At 38.1% G+C, this 13,348-nt stretch overlaps 1 protein-coding gene and 1 long non-coding RNA gene across 2 annotated transcripts in view; both read left to right on the plus strand.

The window, feature by feature from the left end:
- LOC104954100 (atrial natriuretic peptide receptor 2-like) overlaps positions 1-563 on the plus strand; it is a 22,385-nt gene extending 21,822 nt beyond the window's left edge. The window contains exons 4-5 of the mRNA XM_010781155.1: positions 84-104; positions 505-563. Of these exons, the coding sequence (XP_010779457.1) occupies positions 84-104; positions 505-563 (80 nt within the window). The remainder of the gene's footprint in view (positions 1-83; positions 105-504) is intronic.
- A 97-nt stretch (positions 564-660) lies between these two features.
- Positions 661-13,348, plus strand: part of LOC104953924 (uncharacterized) — a 69,101-nt gene continuing 56,413 nt past the window's right edge. Inside the window, exon 1 of the long non-coding RNA XR_799274.1 lies at positions 661-885. This is a non-coding gene — a long non-coding RNA (uncharacterized lncRNA). The remainder of the gene's footprint in view (positions 886-13,348) is intronic.

Raw genomic sequence — 13,348 nt, forward strand, 5'->3', positions numbered from 1 at the left:
GCCCTGTACGTCCAGGGAGGATGCCTAGGAGGCATCAGTATGTCTAAATCCCCACATCTATTAACCTCTCATTTCATCCATAGATTTCCACTGCATCCCACAAGGTAAGATTTCATCACGTTCAGTACTTCATACTTTCACTTCTTTTGGGGGTTCATCGGAAACGGTTCTTCCCTTCCCGGATGACATCCTACCAAACCTGGGCCTAATCGCCAAACACCATTTCATTCACTTGTTATAAACTGTCATCATTATGTTTCATTTATATAATGTGACCCGATAATAAACATGTATTTCATACATCACGTCTCTCCTGATTGAACTATGCTTTTTAATACTTCATGTATTCCTAATTCATAAATTAGAGGCTATTTAAGGAAATTACATTGCTCTTAATATGTATAGTTTCTCTGGTCAGCTGTCAAAACTTTCTTCACAACGGCCAAATGAATATAATATGGTTCTACCTCTGAGACTAATTTCAATAAATCAAACTGGTTTCAGGTTTTTATGAGCTCCCTAACCTCAGTAGCCTACTTCTCATACAAAACTCAGAGCTGTGACACGCCTGTAGGAGTCACTAACAGCCCCATTTCTTCTTCCTCAAACTTCAGTTCCTCCTCCTCCACCAACCAGACAAATCTGTTCCCAAGTCATCATCAAACAGAGACACAGCGGGTACCGAAAGTTGTCAGGAAGAGGGGTCGGACTTTTTGAGTAAAAGGGCGCAGTTATCGTAACGTTTTTGGCAGGACAGAAGCGGAATACATTAAATAGTTCCGACTGGAAAGTTTGGTCTGAAGTCGCGTGGGCAGTGATTTCCCTGTGCCAGTTTGCTGTGCTTTCCCAGCCGTGTGACAGGTTGCTGCTACTTCACAGTTCAAGGTAAGATAGTGTTTCCTTTGAGTTAGTTTTTTGACAGCAGTGTTGGTTTTATGTAACATTCAGCGTCACGTTGCCTAGTGACATCGTAGTGTCGTGTGGCGTCTAACTTTTCTCTGTGAAGTATCCAGCGATAGAAGCTCGCAGTGTTGCATGTTGAAAAACAACAGCTATTTTAAAGCATAGTTTTGCAAGCTAATTAACACTAAAAGAATGAGACGCAGAGCAAAGCTAAAACAATCGGGTGAGGTTAACTAGAGTTACTAAAAAAAGTCGTTCAACCTCATTTAAAAATCAAACATGTAATTGTTCATTTACTTCAAATAACAACTACCTGCCATCCAAAAAAAGTCCACTCAATTGAGTTTATTTCCAAAAATTCCCAATTGTGTATAGGTCATATAACCATAACAAATTAAATGCCACAAAAAAAGAAACATTAATCTACATTAATTATATTTAAAAAGGGGTTCTGGTTAATGGGGCTTCCATTACAGTGGAAAAGCAATAGAACAACAACATCCTCTCCTTTTACAACCTAAACTGTTGGTAGTTTGGTTATTAAACTACACACATTTTACGTAAAGAGGTAAATTACTATCTCTATGCAAATTAAATGTATAACCAGTAAGCTGAATGTAGTTAAACTGATTTAATTTACATGTAGTTCCCTACATGGTTGCGTCCACATGAATGAGAAATGAATCAACCACAACATAATGTCCTTACAATGTGTAGGCCAATTAGACTGTGGGAGCTAGTTTGTTATGACCTTGTGGGAGAACATTACCTTAATATTCCTATACTTTAAGTTTGTATTGAGTGTCTTTAAAAGCGACTTTTGAGTGTTAAGTGGTTTTAAAATAATTGTATGAACTTCTGTTCAGAATATAATATTACCATTACTGTTATTTTATGACCAAAGGCTACTTATTTTTGGCAGGGAATCTCGAGTTGTCACATGCCGAGAAGCTCTGAATGTGAGCTTCAAGAGTGACAAAACTTAAGGCCTATAAAGACATCAGATTACCTGATATTCAAGTGTTTACAAATGTTTATTATTATTTACTTACTGACTTCTTATTTATTTGTATGAACTAAGTCTGTTTTACTTAATATTTCTTTCAATTATTTCAATGCATTATTTTTCTCTTCTACACATTATTCTATCTCTTTGATATATGGTGTTTTTAGCTTTTTTATTATCCACATTGACCTTCTTGGAACTGGAACAAAATAAGACATTTTGAAGGCATAACATTTTTCTTTATTTAAAGAAGTAATTTAAGTAATTGTTTGCCTGATTTCACGTACTGTAAGCGTGTAGTTCAACATCAAATCATTAATTCTGAGTCCTTTCAGAGGCAACTGCTGAATGAGATGCATCACCAACAATACTTTCATCACTGGAGTTCCTCCTCACTGATTGTCCCTTTCTCTTCAGCGTTGAACAACCTAATCACTGTGCTTGTGTTTGGTTATGACTGAGCATCGCTTACGGTGGCAGGAAATGTGAATTTGAACTCAGCACATCATTTCATCACCACCATTCATTTATGGATCTACCAGATGTGGAGATTATTCTGCATGCATTGCAGCAGTGTACTTTGATTGTTGACCACTATGGGTGTTGGTTCTTGTTTTATTTGATTAATGATTTATGTCTTCAGGGGGAAATGTGTATTACATGCTTCAGTAAAGATTGGACGTCTCACACTCCCTCGGGAAGCATTCCCAGGGACACATTATGAAGAAAGAGATATACTTCAGAGACCTGCCACAAAGGTCAAATGGGACCATATCCAAACAGCAGTTCCTTTTTTACCTCTTGTGCCATGGTGGTAGGCTGAGGATCACGTCTATTCTGGTGTATGGGAGTGGAGAGAGAGGTTTCCCACTGTCTGACCCCACATTCCTGCTTCTCCCATGGCATAGGGTCAGAGCCCCCCCACCTCTGCTCCAACCCACTGTTGAGAAGAAATATGTACATCTTCTATTGCATTTCACTCTTGTGGTTTATTCTCTCCGCCAACTTTTAGGGGTGATAATTTACTCTTTGGCTGCTCTCTAACTTTACAAATCATATAAATCAGAATCAGGTTCACAAGTAGGTTCCCATGTAAAAGCGAATACGAAAAAAACAAGAACATAAGTATGGAATAGACTAGAGATACAATAAAAGGGTGAAGAATATAATAAAAATAGTTAACATATATCTGAATACAATTAAAGAGCTTTTAGAACAAAAAAGTACAATACAATGTGTAAAAGCAAACCTATAAATATCGATATATGAAACTTATATTTGTATTAAAATGAAACCGCTGTTATGAAAACCGGTCCAATACAACATGTAAAAGGTATCATAAAAATACTTTAAATATATTTGAATTGGAATGAAAGAGCTGTTAGCACACATAGCACACATAAAACTTGTCAAAGATAACCTATACAAATGTGTTAAATATATCTAAAGTAAAACGATAGTGTTGTATAGAAAGATCGAAAATAAAAATACTATAAAAATATATGCAATATACTGTATATCACTGCAGTACAATCAAGGGCTTGCAGTAGCTTACAAATATAACCGTCGGATTATTTTACGAGTCATCTACTTGCCATTCTTCTATCAAAGAAGAAAGGCCTTAGATTTATAAAATGAAACCAACACTGACATCAGAGGCTGCTAACTTTCCAGAGGACTGTTTGGAACCAGGAACAATCATAACCTTTGTCAAGAGGTTTTTTCCTCTGGGACCCACTGGCTGGTTCTCTGCAGCGGTAAACAAAAGCAGCAATGTTAGCCTCTGACTGTGTTTACTTCCTCAGCTCTCTCTGTCACCACAGAGTTCGCCTCTTGTTCTGTCCCATCGTGAAAGTTCCTATTCTGTGGGACGAGGGGGGCAGGACCGATCTCATTGCACCAGGCAACACAATGGATGAACTGTGCTGCTATATCAACATTTATTCTTTTTTTTTACCCTGCTACTTGAATCATTTCTTCCCTCTGGGCCAATCAGCAACAGGAAGAGCAAGGCTGTGCATCTGTGTCTTTGTCTGTGTGAGACATCGCTGGTTCTGTGCTACCGACAAGTGGCTGCCATGAGTCACTCTGACTTTGCACCAGAAAATCCCGTACTATGGTCCTTATTTTAGGCTGTTGGTCAAGTTTGATACGTGTCTTACTCAAGCAGTGCATTCATGAGATGCAGATGGGATACCTAACTCTCAGCCGTATATATCCACTGCCAGCAGCACATTCTGTGTCTATATTTTTACCTTGCTATGTGAAAGGAAGGCGCTTGTTTACAGTCAAGTCTATTTTGTGCAGTAGACTCTCTTCTTAGTTTGAACCTGTTATATTGTAGCCCACCGTAGAGTCGGGAGTTTGCATGTTTTAGTACATGCCATCCATACGTGTCATTTCTGCAGTAAATGAGCATGTGGAAGTGAGGTCTTTGGCTGCTGCTGTGCTTTCAAGCTGTACCACGCAGTTTTGTTTCAGAGCAGAGTGGGATTTGTAATGTCAGCCTTGTTGACTTTATCCGGGGGGGGGGCTTCCTCTCCTGACCGTCTGTGTAGCTTAAGCCTATGTCCGTAGCCTTTGTCTGTGTTGGCAAACGCATGTGTTGTTGTTTTTTAAACGGATATATAAACTAGGAGCCAACAATGGTAAAGACAATAAGGGCTTTACATGATGTTGAACCATATAGTTCAATGAAAGGAAGTAGTATAACATAGCAAGCAACACATAATGATGTAAATGGCACCAAAGAATACACCATAATACTGCAATTTATAACTTGTCAATCAATTATCTTATCTATCGACCTAATAGAGTGGTGCAGTAATGAGTCCTAAAACCCGGTAAACTCAGTAAATACTCCACTAGTGATTGTCTGAAGCTTCTATGTGACATAACTGGAGGTTACTAACAAGTGACTAAATGAGACTACTAAACGTCATCACGCTGACACGAGTCCGCCTTTGGCTTAGCTATTCGACTGTGATGTAGTTTGCTTATTGCATTAATTCCTGCCTATTGCATTCACGCTTCAAAACTCATAAAGTGGTGTTAATATGTGGAGATTATCCTGCTGAACAACACACGTTTGTTAGCCACAAACCTTATTTTCTGCAATATACTGAAATCCAAAGAGGGATCCATTCAAATGCTAACTTCTGGTTCGGCCACATTTCTTATTTAAATCTAATGAAAGATTTTAACTAATTTAAATGATCATATAGGTAAAAAATACGTGTAGGCTATAGGCAAATCATTTAGTTGACAGATATTTGAGACAAAAGCTAAAATGATCATGTGATGATGGTTATATTCTGGGAACCATACATTTCTTACAACATTGTAATGAAATCCATCCTTTAGTTGAGATATTTCATTCTGGACCATCACTCCCATCCATGGAGAAAATGTAAATGGCGTACAAGTTAGCATTTCATATAATACACAAGTATAAAATGAACAGTTAACATATTAAAATGAGCACCCACATGTTCGCCTAATGTGTTTGTAGAAGCGTTTTTGTTTAGTCACTTTTTTAGGGTCAGTGTTTTGGCAAGACTCAAAAATAATGAAAAGAGAATAATGGGTTGATTCGACAGCATAATGAGAGGGTTGAAATATGATAATATTTGCACATACGTATAGGGAAAGCATGTGTTGCACTTATTCTGTCTTTTAAGACAAATCGTGAAACTCCCCTTGTGGCAAACCTTTGCTCACTGCCTAATGGTTTATTTGTATTTTCAGTTAAGAATGTGGCCCCGGGAGGCCTCACATTTGTTTTCGCTAACATATTTATACAAATATTGGGAAACGGTGCAGCTCTAATTGCAACTCCAGACTTTAAACTTTTGTGTCATATGTTATCATTTAGATTTCTATATGTAAGGATTAAAGGCTTTATTGAAGCAAAAGAAGAAAGTGAGAACCTGGTTGTAATTAATGACATTGGTGTCTCGTTTAAAAAAACACATATTTGTGTAAATAATGGCCTATGTCCATACCCATGAATCATTTCAGTGAAAACCAGTGTAGGTCATATTTTGAGTGTCACAGCTAAGCCCAGGGCTGCAGTGTAGAGTTTCCTTTTAAAACGAATGAGTCACATTACCATAGCCATATATTATATTTGATGGAACGGTGTTGATTTTATTTGTCATTAGTTGCTTTAAATTTAGAAGGGATTTCTGTTTCATTTGACTGTCCATATCCTGAATTTAACTCATGTAGCCTGTTAAAAAACTCTTAATGTCTACGATTGTAGCCGGTCCAGGAATGGGGGGGATCTCATTATCCTGCTCCAGACCATTTTTACCATTTTATGTAAAGGATGGCTCCAGTAACTATAAACAGGACTTTGATCCTATATCTGAGTAATACTGTATTTATAAGGTCTCAGCTTTTTGCACTTTTTTCAGAGTGACTGCACTGTATAAAATGTGACAGTGAAATAACTAGAAGTAAGTTCAGGCTCTGGGAAAAGGGACAAAGAGGACAAACAGTCTATGCTGTTAAGGATACTGATGATTTTGGCATTCAGAATATATAAGATAAAATTCTGTTGCTTTTGGGGATTTCTACAGAATTTGTCATCACAAGCGCACAAGAGGAAACACACATGCAAAAATAATACAAATTGGTGTCTGCAGTTAAACATGTCCACCAGCCTCCACCGCATTGCACTAGCCAATAATTACTTCACTCCTAAAACAACCATTTATTTAATTATTATTCACCCTTTGTTACCTTCATTTTTTAAACAAATAAGTCATTTTGTATGCATGCCTTCACAGTGAACAATGAGGCAACACTTTATATAAAAAAATATCTTTTAACAAACTCTCACACAACCCATGGATAATAATCCAGTTATCCTTTATCGGTTTATTGAGTTTTGTATTCAGTTTGTTTGCTTGTGACATTTAACATTGTACCCTCAATTATCAAATAGAAGGAATACGATGGTAACCTATAATCATTTCCAATCTAGTATAAACAAATACAAATGGGGACCTTTGTTCTATCCTAATATATTTTTACATTAGACTCAGAAGTGTTCAGGGACATACTGGATTTTAAAGTATTTCATCGATTTCTTAAAAATGTTTGTTTTGTGACCAGAAGCACTCTCACCGCTTGAATGTAAGGTTATTTATGGAAAGAATACACTATAATGTGACAGAAACGGGCATCAAACATACTGTAGCTGTTCATAATGTGCTACTTTTTTATCCTTGTTTCAAGGCAATGCTCTCCTGTATACAACACACTGTTTGGTAATAGATAAGATAAGATAAGACTTTAAGATAAGATTTATCCCGAAGGAAATTGTTGTGCCAGAGTAACAAAATACAATAAACACAATGAACACAACAGCAAAACTGTACACTAAAAGTGCAGCAAAAAGAGCAATTAAACATCTAGGAATTTGAGACTGGCTTCTCACAACAGGAACTCCTTTTTTATGTTGAATTGACATTTGTGTAGACGGCCTTACATGTGTAAATATGAACTTTAAGGACTTATTGTGATGCAGTATAAAAAGCAATGCCATATTTTGCAGATCTTCCTCAGGGCTGTGGGAAGGTCTACTTGAGCGGTTGCTTGTTCCCCCGATACTCTGCTCCAGTAGTCTGATGAATAGCAATGTGGCTGTTTTGCATCATGCTGTGTGGGACACAAAATAACAGACATTTACTACTAACTAGTTTTCTGTCCTATGAGATTTGTGTAAGAAAGGTTTACATACTGTAAATTAAAACGACAAAATAACAACTTGAACATTCCCCCTCAAATGAAAGGCTGCAGAGGCAAGACCTACATTTTCGACCCCCCATGAACAGCCAATGACATTTCTTTAAAAATAGTAATCCCTGACGTCAAAATGACTGCCAAACATTTTTTCTGTACCTTCCTTCCCTCCCACTTAAGTCAAGTCCCTCTGGGTTAGTCACCAAAGGCGATTAAGTTGCCAGTTTTCTGCCACGAACAATGCACCATTCCAAAATAAATTGTACAATTTATATTAATAATGCCAACCACTATTACCAACAACATTATATTTGTCTTTCTCATGGCTGGTGTGCGGAACATTTTGTCTCCCCCCTCTAACAGTGAGAGTAATAACCATCTGGGAGAGACAATAGTAACAAACCAGCAGTCAGTATTAAAGTGGAATCTAGATTAAACAAAGTTCACAGCGTTTAGTGGAAGGATTAAAGGAAAAAGACAATATGACTTAGAGCTATCCTGGGGTGGGAGTGTGTTGGCAAGTTTCTATAGAGTTTTTCTGTAGTCAGGTAAAAGTAATTTAAAATCTGAGGGGAAGGCAAGCAGTGATTGCTGCCATGTTGGCAGTACAATGAGCAACATGTATAAGTGTATCCTTTTGGAGGATGATGATAAAATGCTCTTATAAAATCATCTCTTTTTGAATTTGCAATTATAATTGATTTCACCTCTGGCTTAGGTTAGGTCTAGTTATCCAAAAAGTCACAAAGCAACCACACATTTTAGGAAGACCTCATTTCCGCAACAGCACGGTAAAGTCGCTAAAGAAGCAAGATACCACAATGTTATACAGCTAAAAAAAAAAAGATTTTCTGGCAGCAAAACCATCATTGTGTGAACTTCTTTGGATGTCAAACTAATTTGGATTTCATTTGGAAAAGCACTTGTTTGCAACAGCCTATGTTTTTTTTCTCGTGAAAACAAGAAAGAAAAGAAATCAATGGCACATTACCTACCCTGCCACCTCGTAGGGGGCTGCCACTGCTGTCCTTTCTTGTCTGCTTTCCTAAATGCCTGTTCAATAAAACCAATCCTCAAAAGAGTAATTTGTTACTCACTTAAAACCTGCTGTGATTAACTTTACACAAGGGAGCCTCATCGGCGAGGCAGAGCCAGCTCTCCTGCTGCCTCATGCCAATGCTCTAATCAAAAGCACCTTTGTGAATATCTTCAGAACCCGCTGCTTCTTGAATCGGGTCCTCACCATGGCCATTGAACTCTTTAAACATGATCTGCTCTGCTTTTGATGCCCATTGGCCAGTATTTCTGTTTTGAAACCCTGCTCTTCCTTTCATTGGTGATGAGTCACAGAGAAGAGGTCAATAATAAGTGAGGCATCACCATGTCTGGAACTCGTTACTTTTTACAGCTCGATTGCAAGAATACTGCCCCTTCTTGCCCCACATGCGATGAATTGTTGAAATCTGATGTCGGTTCTCTCCGGCATCCATCCATCAAGCAATGGTTGGGATGAGTTTGAAATGTTTTAGAGTTGAAATGATTCTCGAATGTGTCTTAATCAGAAACTTTTTCACAGTAGAATGTGAGTTACTTCAAATCAAATGTTGAAATCTGTACGACGCCCTCAATTGGACATACTTGGTTTATTTAAAAGTAGATGCCACAATTAAAAAAAAAGAAGGCAATTATAGATCATGCATGCACACACTTCGGGTTTGCTAAGCCGCCTCAAAAAGCGCCAAGTATCACATAACGACTGAGGGGAATTTCTTCAGTAAATACTTGGTTTAAATTCAAGAGTGTGGTAAAAACATTTGTCACCGCCATCCCTTGTATTAACCTGCCAACAGACTGAGGAACACATTTCCCTGTGCTGCCAAATGTTCTGTTTAAATGATATATTTTATAAGTCCCAGATGGACGTCAAATATATTGGATGTAGTTATTTCAGAGCATCTGGAGCAACACATCACTGAGCACTGCATTTTCTCAAGCTACTCCATACCATCAGTTGAATATAGGCAACCCTCTCATGGGTCATTTGCTTTTCAATTTATCTTTGATTTGTATTCACATCATGCTGTGGCCAGCTGAACATGTGTTGAAATCATATGTGCACCTTTTTTCTGGTTGACTGCCTCCTGACAAGTTGTTGGAATGGTGCAATCATCCACTCATTGAGGCTCTTTGGATTTGATGGAGGACATTTTACTCTTTCTATGAGAATGTCTTTAGACATGCTAGTGGCATGGTTGTAGGAAATGATCTGTAAAGCTGCATGTTGGATTGCCTTGAAACTTGGTACAGGACACTCTTTGTCCCCAGAGGATAAATCCGACCCTCCTTGGTGATCTACTGACTTTTTGTCTTTTGCTAACATATGTTGACTTGAACTATCTCGACAATTATTAAATCGATGACCGTGACATTTGGTACTTGCAGTATATCCTTATTGCCACGGTGATACATTTGTGTACTGTTGGTCCTCTGACTTTTCATCTATAGTAGCTTCACCATCTGGTAAGATTTCGATGTATCAAATACTTTGGTTTATAGACATATCCCAGAAAAACTAAAGGCAGCTTCAGCTGAACTTTATGTTTTTTTGCTAACATGTTTAACGCAGATGGTGAATGTCGTAAACATTTTACCTGATGAAATTGTGCATGTTAGTATAATTACCGTGAGCATTGTTGACAATAGCATTGAGCTCAAAGTTGACCCTACTCAAACCCTAATCCTACCTAAACTGTAGAAGACCCAAAATGTACCTCACAGCACACATTTATTAGTGGAAAGCTGGGACCCCATTCGAGGCTAATACTGTATGTAAATTCTATGAACCAAACCCAGCTGGCCCTGATAGTTTCAGACCTTTTTATAAGTAGTCATTTTGAAGCAGATTGATATTCACAAGGTAATGTTTACAATATATAAAAACAACACCATGTTACATCTTACCTTTGTCACCTTTTTAGTAGCAGCCTTATGCAAGATTACATTTGCTAAAATAAGTACAAAATAAAAACTTAAAGTAAATACAAAGACATAAAAGGTGTGTGTGTGTGTGTGTGTGTGTGTGTGTGTGTGTGTGTGTGTGTGTGTGTGTGTGTGTGTGTGTGTGTGGTCTAGGGGCTGCTGGTTGTATAGTCTGACCGCTGCAGGAAGGAAGGACCTGCGGTATCTCTCCGTTAGACAGTGGGGGTGCAGCAGCCTGTCACTGAAGGAGCTTCTATATAGTGATCAGAACATGCAGATGTCCCAATTCGGGTCTACAGTTGGATCAGATGGACACTATTGCAAAGGAAAAGCCTCACTGAGACACATGCATGGATTGTTTTTCTCTGACTGATGGATGTCCTTGTATGACCCTGAAAAATAGATGATGGGTAATTTGTAGGACTAGTTCTTTAAAGGTTTCCATTTAAGAATAACAGATTGAGAACAGTCTTTATTTTTCATATATGTATTTATTGACAAAGAGACAAGAGAGTCTGAGACCAACAAACCGTGTAAGTAATGGAAATTGAGAGGTTGTGAGTGTGTGTTTATTTACCCAATAGAGGGCTGAAAGGAGATCCTTCCTGAGCTCACACGTCTTTTGGCCTCTAACCTCGGAGACAGGAGACGCGGTTTGAAGTATGATGCTGCAAAGAGAAGGTGACAGTTTAGCCTTTTAATGTCAGCAAATAGGGGCTTGGTGTTGATGTTTGACTGGTGTGATATGTTCATCTTGTCCTTACTTTGGAAATGTTTTGGCATTCAAAAAAAAAAAAAAACATGAGATAGTGAATACATTTCCCTAAGATTAGAATCAGTTTGTATTAATCTACGTCCTGTTATTTCAAGACAGTCACAATGGTTTTCTAATTTCCTGCTGTTTTGTTTTATTTACCCAAAAGCAAAGTATATCATGTTTATATAAGAAGATTGGAGATGTTTTGCTGCATTCCACTAACTGCATAATGCGCCAAATAGCTTGGGGATTTTCTTGGTTGTGGCCTTCAAAATCTCAGGAAAATATCTAATAAAATTGCTAGAATATAGTTTTTGAAAACAGTTGGAGCCCTGTGACAGAAACTGGAATGTAAAAAGAAAAAGCTAATTCTAATTAATTGTATGTCAAATACATAATTTTAAACCTCCTCCAACTAGCCACCAACCTGGCTAAACTGGCACATTTTTGTTCTACTAGAATAGATGAACTTTTTATCATTCAGAAATAAGTGTAAACCCTCAGGTATGGACACCTACAATGTCCTTAGTGGTTTCTTGCTAAACTAAATAAGAACGTGATTTGAGAAGCTGCAATAGTCACGTATTTCTACAAATATATTGCAGCCTTTTCAATTGTTTACGGTTTTATTGTTGATTTCTGTGTGTTCCAAATGTAAGAGTTGATATCTCAAGGCTCTTTTATTCATGGTAAATGCATTGGAATCTAAGAATGAGTGCTATTTTGAGAAGTGCCTGGGCTTTCGATTAAGGGCAACGAACCAGAGTATTGTGTTGAATACCGGCACTTTCTCCACATTGTTGGTTCAAAATGAGTTTCTTCAGCCAAGCATGCAAGGATAACACATACAAAAACCAGATACACTACGGCAAGTTGCACTTTTAATGCTGCCAGCCAGACAAGCTTTCACAGTGTTGTGTTTAGGGGAAAGGAAATTAAACCTTTTAAGATCTGCCTGAGCCTTTTTTTCCTTTTTTCTAAGGATATTTAAAACATCTTGAGGCTGTACTCGGTTACCCAGGATGTTTCTAAACGGTTGGCTCACTAAACACTTTAACTTGAAGAAAAAAACAAGCTATTGTTGAAAGCTGCACTTTGCAACTGTCGGCCACAACATGCTTCTTAGGACAGTTTCCTTAATTAGTTCCATAAAGCTCTAAGCGTTATCTTATGTCATGGCAATTTTAATATTTAGGTCGAACACATTCTGTATGGATACATTATAAATTCCTTTACATGATAAGAGGCCAGAGTTATAAATGCTTAGAGCGCTGGTGGGATATGTAAAGCACACAGGAGGCTTCTTGTTCTTCCAGTCCTGGCCCACCAACTAACTGTTTGGCATTTGTTGAAAAGGCACAGTCTGCTTGACCCGTGAACCTTTTCCCTCCTTCTCTCTTTGCCTTCTCTGAAACACCACTGCAGGCGTCAACAGGGAACCTCTCTGCCCCGGTGCTAAGCCTGCTTGACACATGCATTCACGTACTTTGAGAGATCCCGTTTAACATGCAAATCAAATGTACCTGTTCCACTCACTCAGAAAGCAGGTTTCAGGTTCACGATTGGGGCTACAAATGGGACACAAACAAACAGTTTGAATTTACGTCGAGACCCTTGCCTTGTAGGTGGGACTTTAAGCTCCATATTATTATTTTTGGAGGGAGGGAAGACAAAGTAGTAGCAGGTCACACAAGGGCTTTCTGCCTCGACTGTGTGAAAGTTCTGGACGGAGCTTTTCCACAGACCTATTACGAGTATTATTTCTAAACTGTGGCAGAGTTGATGTTTCTGAATGACCACACTGACTAGACTCACTGACCGGAGGACTTAGCTGTGGGAGGGCTTTTGGTCAGAGTTTAGACCAAAACAAGCCAGTTTGGATGAGGTCTTGTAAGTGAATGAAGCAAATAACGGAAAAGTGAGTACCTTTTTTAAATACTTAGGTACAATAT

This window comes from Notothenia coriiceps, unplaced genomic scaffold (genome assembly GCF_000735185.1).
Source record: "Notothenia coriiceps isolate Sejong01 unplaced genomic scaffold, NC01 NC01_scaffold00000491, whole genome shotgun sequence".
Lineage (NCBI taxonomy): Eukaryota > Metazoa > Chordata > Actinopteri > Perciformes > Nototheniidae > Notothenia > Notothenia coriiceps.